The sequence below is a fragment of the Gymnodraco acuticeps genome, unplaced genomic scaffold, assembly GCF_902827175.1.
Source record: "Gymnodraco acuticeps unplaced genomic scaffold, fGymAcu1.1, whole genome shotgun sequence".
Lineage (NCBI taxonomy): Eukaryota > Metazoa > Chordata > Actinopteri > Perciformes > Bathydraconidae > Gymnodraco > Gymnodraco acuticeps.
The window spans coordinates 6,882,156-6,894,169 of NW_022990295.1; the positions used below are offsets into that span (position 1 = coordinate 6,882,156).

Below are 12,014 nucleotides of genomic sequence, written 5' to 3' on the forward strand. Positions count from 1 at the left end.
CCTATTTCAGAAGACATGTTAATCCACACACTTTTTAATAGGCACATGTACATTAAAATTAAGTGCAGTTTTTGTTGAAAGAAGTTGACTCAATCAAATTTTCATTTTAGCCGCTACAGTTCCAGTGCTGTTAAATGTTACCGTTTAATACGCGTTTCTAATATTTTTTCCATCATATCTATATCAAAATACTGCAGCCTCTAACATGAAGACAGCTTTAACAAAAAGGAAATGTTAAAAACTAGAATTTACTGCAGGACTTTTGTATTAGATTTGTTTAGCTAGCTTCCAAACAGGCAATCAAGTGTTTTCTGCGGTGTCGATTTACCGTGTCGCCCACCTCTTTCTCTGTATACGGTCGAATACACAGTGTGTCATTGGTTCAGATAAGGTAAACACCATTACCCTGATCACAGTCCTGATTGTTGTATAAAAGCAGAAGTTGTTTAAAACAATAAAGGAGCTGTTGATTCCATGGATGGACTTCTACCTTACGTAACATGTCTGATGTTATTGAAGGGGAAGTGTCGTGCTAACTGCGGGTTCTCTGTCTTTCCTCTTTGCTTCCAGAAGGGAAACATAGATAACATACGACGGCGCTGTCGAGTCACTCTTGAATTATGTTACTCGATGCTTCCGAGCAGATGTTTAATTTGTGCCGGCAGGGTGCTATGCTGATATAATAATTCCTCTCCTCCATTTCCCCCCTGCCTGAACCCTGTATAAACTTGGCTCGGTGCAGGTTTGTCACTGATGGATCTGGACTTGCCTCCGATCCGGTCCAACACCTTCCTCTGTCTCTAATGCCATAAACTATTCAGCAGGAGAAATCTTTTGGCTGGAGGCGCAGTAATGCAATGATGGCTGGAGCACATTCCCTACCCACACGCACACTGTAAACACACCTGTGACTCATCCACATTTCCTTTAACCCCATACAAGGCAGGGAAACCTTTTACCAATGACTTCATGTGCTAGGAGAGACCACAGTCAGAGCAACAGATCAGAGGCGTTTCAGCATGTCCACACTGTCATTCGTTTCTTAAAATAGCACCACGAGAAGACGTCTTTTTATCCAAACAGACATGATGGCTGTTACGTAACAGAGGGTATAATCTCCAGCATTCCATCGTGCTCTGTGTATTAAGTCTGAAGAGGAAGATGGATTACTGGCTGAATTTATAGGAAGCTTCTTTTCTTTTAGCACTCTGCCTCCATTAATGCAAGTTGTGCTCTCTGCTCACACTTAGGCCTGCATACCAAACCTCCCTGACAATTGTGCTGGGTTAAGACACAAGCACGGAGTGCAAGTCATTATAATCCTACACCACACCACTGTGATTGTAGGAAAAACAACACGTGACGGAGGATAAATGCACTTTCTTCAGACAGAAAAATAAGAGCGACTGAGAAAAATGGGCTAGAGTAAAACAGTAGCTGAGAGTGGGGAAAGTCCACCTTGCTTTCTTAGGCAAAGCCACTTCCTCCTCCTTATCAGCAGAGGTCATGGAGTCCAAGAGCTGCTGCCAAGGCAACCCAGCACTAAAAGGCCGCCATGCTTCACAGTCTGCATTACTCAGAATAGTTCTCAATTGGAAGAAGCACTCGAGATGCGCTCGTGCTTTCTCTGGAAACCTTATTTTACCACAAGTGGTCTCTTGGTGATAAAATATACGAGTCACAATACATTTAGCTGTGATACTCCGAGTTGTATAAAGTACAAGTCATCTAAATGTTATGTTTAATAGAAAATAGCGAGACAAGGGACACACAAGCACTAATGGATCAGTGATTCATAGTTGTGCTTATTGAATCTTTGGCGCTGCTCTGTTGTCCCACTTTGTTTTGTGTTTCCTATTTGAGCCAGTAGGTAACTAGGTAACTGTTTATGTTACTTAGTGGAATTTACTGGTTCCTGTGTATGCTTGAGTTGTGATATCTCGGACTGTTTTTAAAGACAGAAACAGTCGTCAAGTGAACCCTTTGATCAAACAAATCCCCTCTCAATGTGTTGAGCTTATTTCTCTTCAGCTCAGGATAAAATGAATGATCCTGAAAACAAATGGTCTTCCTCGTGATCAAACCTTTCTGGGCTTTCCCCGTATATAAATCACACTGTGTGAAGGTCCCTGTGCTAACATCAATGCACAACTCTGCAAGGACCAAGAGAACAAGTGTCCCATTTATGCAAGTGATCAATATTTAATTATAGTTACGGCTTGACAAAGACAAACACAGAGACACTTTAGCACCACAACAGTCAAAGAGGCAGCTGAAATGAAAATGCTTGTCAGGTATATGACACTCCTTTCATATCTCACCAAAGTAGGACTTACCTTTTTGTGAGAGAATTCGTATTCATTCATCGACTCTTAATTGTTATTGGAGCGTAAGCCTCTTATATATTGGAAATTGCATTACTCTCAGAGCCGTGTTTGGAGTTCAATTTGAAATATTGGAAATCCTGCTGCTTTGCCTCAGGGAGGGGAGGGGGGGGGCGCAGAGAGAGAGGATGCTGAGGTTTCTAGGAAACAAAGCTCTCAATAGCAACCAGCGAGTTCAGCCTTCCACCTAAACAACACCGCACTTTAGAAAGCTTAATGCACCAAAGGCACACAAAAAAAAGGGACTATATGATGCGAGTCGTTTTTCTCTGTTCATTCATCGCCTATAAGTTTGGAGTTGATTTGTTTTCGCTCATGAATATGATGTAGAGAGGACAGACGGGATGTCCCGATGAGATAAAAGAAGAGAAACAAAAAAAGCAGTGTAACAGGATAATGACATTTTAAAAAGCGTCTCATCCAGGAGTCCCGTAAACGTCGTCCTCGGCTCCGCTGAGTCTGCTGTGAGCATGCAGTGTTTAGACAGTTTGAGATTGATCCCCCCCCACACTCCCCTTCACCCCCTTATCCCTAAAGCGTCCACCAGAGTCAAGCATGCACGCTATTACAAACTTGGCCACGTTCGCTTATCGTGCATTCCCCGGTGTCTTTATTATAAATCCTTAACTTGGAACTCTAAATGTTTTCCGTCTGACAGTCTTGATGTTTTTTTTGTTTTTGTTATCAAATGTAAGCGCCATCAGTCTTTGGGAACTCAGTGATGTAATATAATGGGGATATTTTCCCCAACAGACTTTTCTGAAAAACATTTTGATGCTATTCCTGTCCTCATAAAATAACAGCAGTATGCTAAACGTGGCTGTACCAAGAGCACAGATGACTGATGGGTAACCCTTCAGTCTTCCTGTTCCCAACAGTGACTTGTTGCAGAGCCAACGCTGGAACAGACCCAGCCGATGGAAAGGTTATCGAGCGCAGAACAAGTGTCTGTCTGTGAGAGAGAATAGGAGTATTCTGTGTCCGTCTGTCATGTAACAGCAAAAATAGAAACATTTGAACCATGCTAGATCAGATTATCAGGCACATGTATTCCTTTGTGCTGGGGAAAATACAAGTGTTCCTATTAGGAAATTAGTTTTGCACATAGTGGTCAAAGCACATGTTGAGCTGCAGCGGAGCAGCTTAAGCTGGAGGGCACAACAACAAGGTAAACACACGAAGGGTTTTCCCGATTTATAATGGGTTGGTGTCTTAGATGTGGTCGTCAAAAACCATCAATAACATTATTTATATATAAGAAAAAAGTGATCTAAGCAGTGTAAAGTGACATTTCCCTTTGAAATGAGTAGAGTGGGGTTTTCTGTGAAATCTGTCCGATCACCTGACTGCTCACATCCGTTGTCCTGTTGGATGTATTTTAAGAAATGTTTCCTCATGCCTCCAGCAAGTGACGATACTAATTAATGAGTACAATGTAGGGCTGTAACTATGTTTTAATTATACTAAATGTCAATCTTCAAATTGCTTTGTGGCTCTTTGGCTTGGAGAATTACTTGAACTTTATAAAAACCAAATAATGTATTGTTTGGTTATGATGCAGTGCTATAATTACCAAAGCGGATGATGGCCAAAACTACAACAACAATAAGCTGGAATGATCCTTAATGATATGCCTGCCTAGTTGCTATTATCATCCTTATTACAGGTTTCCTGGATCTTGCTCTGCAGCTTAGTGTCACAGAATGTGTCGGATAACATTCAGGCTTCTTCTCTTTTTGCATCGCCATTCATTGTAAGGTTTCCCTATGTGGCTTCTTTGGGAGCTGCAGCTGTGTGTGTGTGGGGCCCAGTGCACTCCCAGAGTTCAGCACTCAGTACTGGAGGTAATGTCGGCAAATGGGATTGTCCTGACCTCAGCAGTAGTGGGAGCAGAGAGCCCTGCCACTGCGGAGCCCCACGGCTCACAAAGGCCGGCGTGTTCCCATTGTGTTTTTGTCATTAGCAATTTGCCAGCTCTTGGTTTGGCCCCCCTCACTGATTTCCTGTGGCGATATCTCGTACCGGCTGCCTTATCACCCCCAATGTACCTACTGTTGGGCGGAAATTACCGTAGGCAGAACATTAATTTAGATGCATCCTGAGCCGCGATATGGAGAAGTGTGACGGAGCTGCAGGATGTTTGTTATTTTCACTCTTATCGGAACTGACCGACCTGCTGCTACAGGATGTGATGTGAAAATATTATGTCCACAAACACGGTGTGATGTAAAAACATAGTGGAGACGCTGAGTCAGACAGACCTGGCCTATTTCATGTTTAAGTAAGGCTCGGCTGACTTTATCTCTTCTAATTGCCCCTGCTTTGTTTGCGCTTTGGGCGTGAGCGATCGATCACGCCTGTTAGTCAGGTGCTGTATCTGATGACTGCGTAATGTCCTCAGCTGGTTGGACTTGCCTGCAGTTCCTCATGAGGTCTTGTGTCTTCCTGTATTTCAGCATGTTCCTGTGTGTGTGTGTTTGGGAGGAGCAGAAGGGCCTGGCAGCTCTCTGCTTTATTTATTTGAACAGGAGTCATTTGTCCCTCTGGGCATCAGATGGCCTCTGCTGTGTTTCTTGTCTAAACCATCACAAGGATGGAATATTTTTGTGTGCCATATGAAATAAGGTGCATCTGAATATGTTAGAGACTGATCTGCTTTACTTGTGGAACAGGTCTTAAGCCTTTTTTCTTAGATTACAGTCAAAGCCAGGTGCTGCCTTTCATCTTTTAGAACAAATAGCCTCAAGAGCAGCTATTTCAGGACAAATTCACTTTTTCTATCATGGAACATAAATCACTTGCATCTTTTGTACACAGATTATTTCTTTGTGTCCACTTACACATACTATTAATTTGATGTCATGCGATAAAATTGCCTGTCAAAAACGTAAATTGAAATGGTCGACAGAAAATGTATTGTCGATGATTCTTTTATTTATTTTATTCCGTTGGAAATTTGATATTTTTAGAAGCAAATTTAGAAGAAATCCATAATTCTCTTGTTTTCAAGAATACCACACTATCAACAATATTAGACCTTTTTTCTCCATCACTTTTACGGTTTATCTAAAACACCAAGACCTTCAGAGTGTCTGACTTCACTCATCCTTACCCACCTTCTTTTACTTTTCTTTTCATTAGACGAAAGGATTTGCTCTCCTCCGTTCATGGTCCTGAACACTGAGTGCAGCCCAGATGTGCTGGAGCAGATCAAGAGGCAAGGACTCACATTCCCCTTCAGTAAGTGTTTCTTCTTTTTCTTTAGATCTCCTCTAGAGGCGGTGGTGACGAAGTCGATAGGGACTTGGCTTGGTAACTGGAAGGTCACCAGTTCAAGTCCCGGCAAGACCAAGTGCTACCGAGGTGTCCCTGAGCAAGGCACCGTTCCCTACACTGCTCCCCGGGCGCCGTTCAAAATGGCAGCACACTGCTCCTAACACTAGGATGGGTCAAATGCAGAGAAACAATTTCCCCACGGGGATTAATAAAGTATATCAAATCATATCATATCCAGGACTTAAATCTACACTCCATAAACAATCCTTTCATTTAATATTGTAACATTAACCTCTTAATTGTGTTGTGTTGACTCACTTCCTGTCTCACAGTTCTTTGTTTACTGTCAAAGTGTTCAATGTTTCGTTTCCCTGCAGAAATGTCACTTCAGCTTCACAGTATTGCATTAAGTTATGTAACTGTGCTAAATGTATTTCCTCGTCTGTCTTTCTTCCTCAGTTTGCAAAACACGGGTGGCTCATGGAACCAACTCCCACGAGGTGAGAGGCCACAGAGCTCAGAGGTCACACACCCTCCACAGTTTGTGTGAGCAGCGACACTTGTCCTGTCACAGGACTCCCATTAAACAAGGACATACAACTCAATCAGATAAATAGCCTCATGTGTGTGAGCGTGTCAGCTGAAATGAATACGGCTGGATTCACAGTCTTCATTCCTCCACCCTCACCCCATTAATCTAAGACAGGATTTAACTAGAGCTGCAACAATAAGAGGATCGAGAAATACCTTCCAACTATTTGATAAGCGCTTAATCGTTAGAGAAAACTTTACTTAAAAAAAGGACAGAAAATGCTGTTTTCAGCCGCTCAAATATGGTGATTTCCTGCTATTTACATCATATTAAACTGAATATATTTGGGTGTGGGACGGACAGAACAAGACAGTTAAGATATAAGCTTGGACTTTTAACTTGAATGGACGTTTTTCACAATTTTCTCACATTTACAGTCCATTCATCTTGAAAACAATTGGCAGGTTAATGGATAACGAAGAGAATGTTTATCTGCAGCCCTAGATGACTGTAACAATTATTTTCCTTTTCACATGACTCGAGTACAGTCATTTACGGTGTGTCCTTCCGTCCTCAGATGGCCATTATCTTCAGTGAAGAGGACCTGAAGGACGTGAAGCCCCCCTGTGTGATCCAGAGCTTCATCAACCACAACGCGGTGCTCTACAAGGTGTTTGTGGTGGGAGACTCCTACACCGTGGTGGAGAGACCTTCACTGAAGAACTTCCCTGCAGGGCCTGCAGGTGAGGAGACCGAGAGGCGAGGAGAGAGAGAGAGACTGGTGGGGAGGTCTGAGGGCTGCTGACAGCCACACTGGCCCGACTGTAAGAGTTGCAAGGCTTTTCCAAAGAACCCAATAAAAGCCCTCATAAAAGGGCTTTATAGTCCCTGTGATTGGACCTATTCACCCTTTTTAAGGGATGCAGCAGAGTGCTATTGAGTTCTGCCCTGTTGGTACATGCTGGGAATAAACAAGAGGAGCGGTGTTTTCCCCATAAACATGTCAGAAGCCTTACCCATGATAGAGATTTGAACATAGGGTTGTCCCCTGGCACACACTCCAGCATTTGCATGTGATATAGTATAGTCCTTCATGCAAACCGGTCGCTCCATCAGTGTAGTCTTCTGCTTTGTGTAACGCACAGAACAGTTGCTTTCAGCCTGGAATGCTGAGCGGTGCAGCAGAAAAACAAGAAGCACAGCGCTTGTCAAACACATAAAGCAACATACCAAAGCGTTGCATCTGCACAGCGTTTGGATTGGCTCTGCGGCCCGGAGCTATACATCGTGTTTTGTAAAGTGGATGGAAAGGCCGGATGAAAGAGTGAGGTTTGAAGATAAAGAGAGGTACGGGTTAGTGTTTGGAAATAACTGAGGGATGTTCTGTCCCATCCCGCCTTCCTGCCTCTGTGGAGCTAAACTGCTGTTTGTTCATCCACTCTGGGAATGAGTAAGCCCATCAGCCTGACACTTCATTACCACGACCCTCTACAAGCCAAGAGGGACATATTTATTTGGACAGTGATGGAATTTACTTCCCCCCCCCCCCCCCCCCGCCCCCTCATCCTTCCCTCTAACACTCCATGGTTAATCAGTGCAATGATAACAAAGAAAAGAGGGGCAATCATTTCTGAAGTTCATCCTGTCTCATTTATCACCGCTTCAAAGGAAACGACTTACATGCTGTTTTGTTCATACATGAACACTCAACATGACATGATTGTAAATGAGATGGTTAAACATTAAAAGACTTCCCATCAGGGTGCTTTGGTTTTATGTTTGTTTCTTTACACCTGAAGTCAGTGAGGAACGACATTTATTTAGTAAAGCCTGGTTTCCTCATTACGTTCTGCTGCCACCTAGTGCCAGAAATGAGAACTGTATCTAGATGCCCCTGGGAAAGTGTGTACTCAAAGCTCTTTAAATTCAACCTGACCTTTTTCCTCTTTCCTCTTTTCAGACAGGGAAGCCATTTTCTTCAACAGCCACAATGTTTCCAAACCAGAGTCGTCCTCAGACTTGACCACGGTACGTTCACAATGTCACTGACCGCTTTCTCATTTGATTTCTGTATGAGTTTTGTTGATAATAATCTTTATTACTTTGTGTTTATCTCAGAGAGAGAACGTGGAGGGAGTGTCCCAGCCCCCCAGTGATGATGTCATCAGAGAGTTGTCCAGATCTTTGCGGCAGGCGCTAGACGTGTCCCTGTTTGGCATCGACGTTATCATCAACAACCAAACAGGCCAACACGCCGTCATCGACATCAATGCATTCCCTGGTAGGTGCAACACGGGGAGGGGTGTGCTTTTTATCTTAATATGTTCATCTATGGAGTGGACCTTCTGCTCACGTTGCCATAGGAGACGCAGGTCTGTTGTGCAACCAGTTGTTTGGTGGTAAATATCACCTGTGTAATCCTGAACTCTGTTTGTTCAGATCTCAGTCTCTGTGTCACATGACGTGCAATCTTCTTCTACTTACCCATTTTACATATAAGTACATACACTTTTCTTTTCAGCATTTAAAGGTCACCTACTATGCAAAATCCACTTGTTCATGTCTTTTGTACATAAACATGTGTCCCCTCTGTGTAAAGAGATTCTGAAAGTTTCAGGAACAAAGATTCTCTCTTTTTGTCCGGATCCATTTATATAAAAACCTGTCTGAAAATGAGCTGATCCGATTTTGGCCACTTTATGATGTCATAACGATTTTTTGGCTTGTTTAACCATTAGCCAATCAGCAACCAAGGTAACCCCCCCTCCCCCACCTTATCACCTGAATCTCCTCCTAGAGCACCATTGTGTTCTTTTTACCCAAATATCTCTCAGAGGGGAGGGGCTCCTTATTTTCATCTAAAGTAACAGACAGAGAATCAGCCCTTTTGAAACAGGGCTGAAACAGAGGGGATTATGGGATGCTACAATGATCTGTTTGGTGTTTCGAGCCAAACACGTCAGACACATGTTTTGTATATATCTAGGATCTATAATATATTGAAGAAAAACAGTATTAATAGGGGACCTTAATAATCAAGTCGAACAAAATGATTATAGTACTAGTAAATATACTAAAATATATACTATGTACAAACACAGCTCCATAGCATGAAAGCTAAAATAACCCTAACATTTGCAATATGGTGAGAAGCTGAATTGTCTGACGGATGTCCCCTGGTGTTCTCAGGTTATGAGGGTGTCCCTGAGTTCTTCACTGACCTCCTGAACCACATCACCAGCGTGCTTCAGAGCCACAGCCCGGACTTCGCCCCGGCCAGCGAGCAGCCCAAGAGCCTGCCGGTGAGCACCACGGTACCCAGCGCCGCCACGCCGGCCCCCGCCTGCTGCAGCATGCTGGGAAAAGAGGCCAGCGGCAGCCCCTGGATCGTAGAGGGCGACGGCGGGCTGAAGGGCCCCCGCCAGAGACTGGGCTGCAACTCGGCCATGTCCCCTAACTTCCAGCAGCACTGTGTCTCCACGATAGCTACCAAGGCCTCCTCCCAGTGACTGATCCCCCACCCCCACTCCGTTTGATCCCTGAACAAAAAAAAAAACGGATGACAATGGTGACAATAATAATGAATAATAATCATAATAATTATGATGTTAACGATGATAATATATCTAATCAAAAACAAACCTTTTCCTATATAGTTATTGAAAATGATGGTGATTGGGTGTAAGCTTTTTTCTCTCTGCCTTTTTGTATTTTTCGTTTCATCTAATGAGACTTAACAGTACTGTAATGTGAACTTTGGGAACTTTTTGGGAATAGCTGATTTTATTTTTCTCTCCTGTGTGAGTTCTCTAATGAAAGGGTCCAGATGAGGTAGCTAATGGGAATGGCTAATGGAGTCGGGACTGGAGAAAGATGTGCCACTAGACGTGCAATGTATGCTCCCTTGTATCTCATACACACTAACACACACACACAGTTATGTTTGCATTGCGACCATGCCTGTGATGTGTGTGTCTGTTTTCTGGTCAATACCACTGACTCCTCTGCACAAAGTGACGGGGAGAAAAGGTGACTGGGCATTTGAACACGCCTCCACAGGTCCAGGGCTGCTATGTGACTGTGGCCAACTCACCGTAGAGGACATGAACATGAACGACAACATAGTTTGGGGTTTTGAACAAACGGGTAAGCCGTTTACTTTTCCGAGTGCCATCAAATTTCCGTCATGTGTTGGAGGGACGACTGCAGAATCAAATCTCCATGACCATATGACCAAGAGTTTCTTTTTTTATGATTGTTGCATCAATGATTTTAGGTCTTTGAGTGTTTTACTGTATGTCAGATGCCGGATGTTAGGTCGTCAACAGACAACACGTCCTTGTTAGAGTCCCAGTTTGAGTCGCTGCAGGAAGACGAGGATCACATTCCTTTTCGTGTTTGTGGATATTTTCTGACAATTCCATGATTTGTTTTTTCAGAATTCCAGTGTGAGATTGAACTCATCTCTTCAAGACTCTTCTATAGTCTCCTCAAACAGGCTTCTCCACATGTCGTCAGTGCTTGTATCTGTAATGTGAGCAAACTCCTCTACTGAGGCTTCCCTATCAAAAGAATGTTGCTTTAATTACATAATTAAGAATCAGAACATATATTATTCCACCAGAATTAAGGTAAAATGTTAAAGTTTCGAATTGGGTATCAAATATTTTGATATCATTGAATGACAATGGTTCCAGATGATTGAGGAAGTTGTTCGGCGGTGTAACGTCTGCTTGATTTAGTTTCACTCTAACAGCATTTTCTTCCAAAACGCAGTAAAGCTTGAAGCTCAGATCCTCAGACCTGCTTCTGTTCCAGCTGCTGTTATTGTCACATGTTAAAATCCTTTGGAGGGGAAGCAGTGGGGGAGACAGTCCAGCTCTTGTTCCCAGTGTTCACTGAGATTTTTTTACTCCGATTTTGTTAATATCTTTGTCCTGATATCTACTAAGAGCAACTTTATTTTATTGAGATTTTATGGGAAAAAAATGTTTTATATAAATTAAATGAAAGCACGAGGGATGTTTTGGAACAAACGGTGGATATTTACTAGAGGTTTAGTAAAGCGCTGGGTCTGGTTGTACAGGTGGTGTCAAAGGGACACGTGTGGTTGATGCTGTTGTCTCCCTCTAGCATCTAGTGGGAAGGAGTGCCAACCTGTAGATTTTCACATTCCTCTGAGCCTGCTTCTTCTTCTCTTGTCCCAGAGAGCGCCTCCTAGCTGTCCCATGTTCTCCTTCTGTATCTGAGGGAACTGTCCTTGAATAAGTGTCAGTGCAGCCATCTCAACAGCATCTCTCTGGGACAAAAAGAAAATCATTGATGCTCTGAGATGTGGTCTTTAGATCACATTGTGAGAATATTTCCACAAAGTGGTTAGCATTCTGGGTTTATCTCCCACAATTTGTCATGAAGAAAATAATTCAGCGTGTAAAGCAGCAGGTTCAGAGAAACTCTAACCCCATGGTTCCTCCTCTAGAAAACGGGGAAACATATGTTGGGTGCACCCCTGTTAAAGCTGGACAGGCTGAAATCTGTGTACACCACTATATTGTGTGTCCTATGTTGTGTTCCTTATCGTGCTTCTTAATGGGAAATAAATGGTTAATCCTGCCTTTTGTCATTTCTGCAACCCAGACGTTGTCATCCTGCTCCCACCTGAATGTTTACTTCTTGGGTGTCTTGTACAGTACGTGTATATATGCCTAGGCTAACATCCGTACAGTATGTTTTGTATCAGTTCTGTAATTGAGAGGAATCCGCAATCCTTTTGTAATTAAATGGCCAAACCAACAGGGCGAAATAAACATGTGAACCCTTAT

The 12,014-nt window shown here is 43.0% G+C and overlaps 1 protein-coding gene across 5 annotated transcripts in view; it reads left to right on the forward strand.

Annotated features, from left to right (window-relative positions):
* The window catches only part of itpk1b (inositol-tetrakisphosphate 1-kinase b), a 35,944-nt gene extending 23,931 nt beyond the window's left edge, over nt 1-12,013 (forward strand). For 4 of the 5 annotated variants that reach the window (XM_034222304.1, XM_034222306.1, XM_034222305.1 and 1 more), the window contains 6 exons: nt 5,526-5,624; nt 6,120-6,160; nt 6,770-6,935; nt 8,153-8,220; nt 8,311-8,473; nt 9,382-12,013. In XM_034222304.1, coding sequence (XP_034078195.1) covers nt 5,526-5,624; nt 6,120-6,160; nt 6,770-6,935; nt 8,153-8,220; nt 8,311-8,473; nt 9,382-9,701 — 857 coding nt within the window. In that variant the 3' untranslated portion in view covers nt 9,702-12,013. The remainder of the gene's footprint in view (nt 1-5,525; nt 5,625-6,119; nt 6,161-6,769; nt 6,936-8,152; nt 8,221-8,310; nt 8,474-9,381) is intronic. The other variant, XR_004569560.1, reaches the window with a different exon arrangement.
* Nucleotide 12,014: the final 1 nt, after the last annotated feature.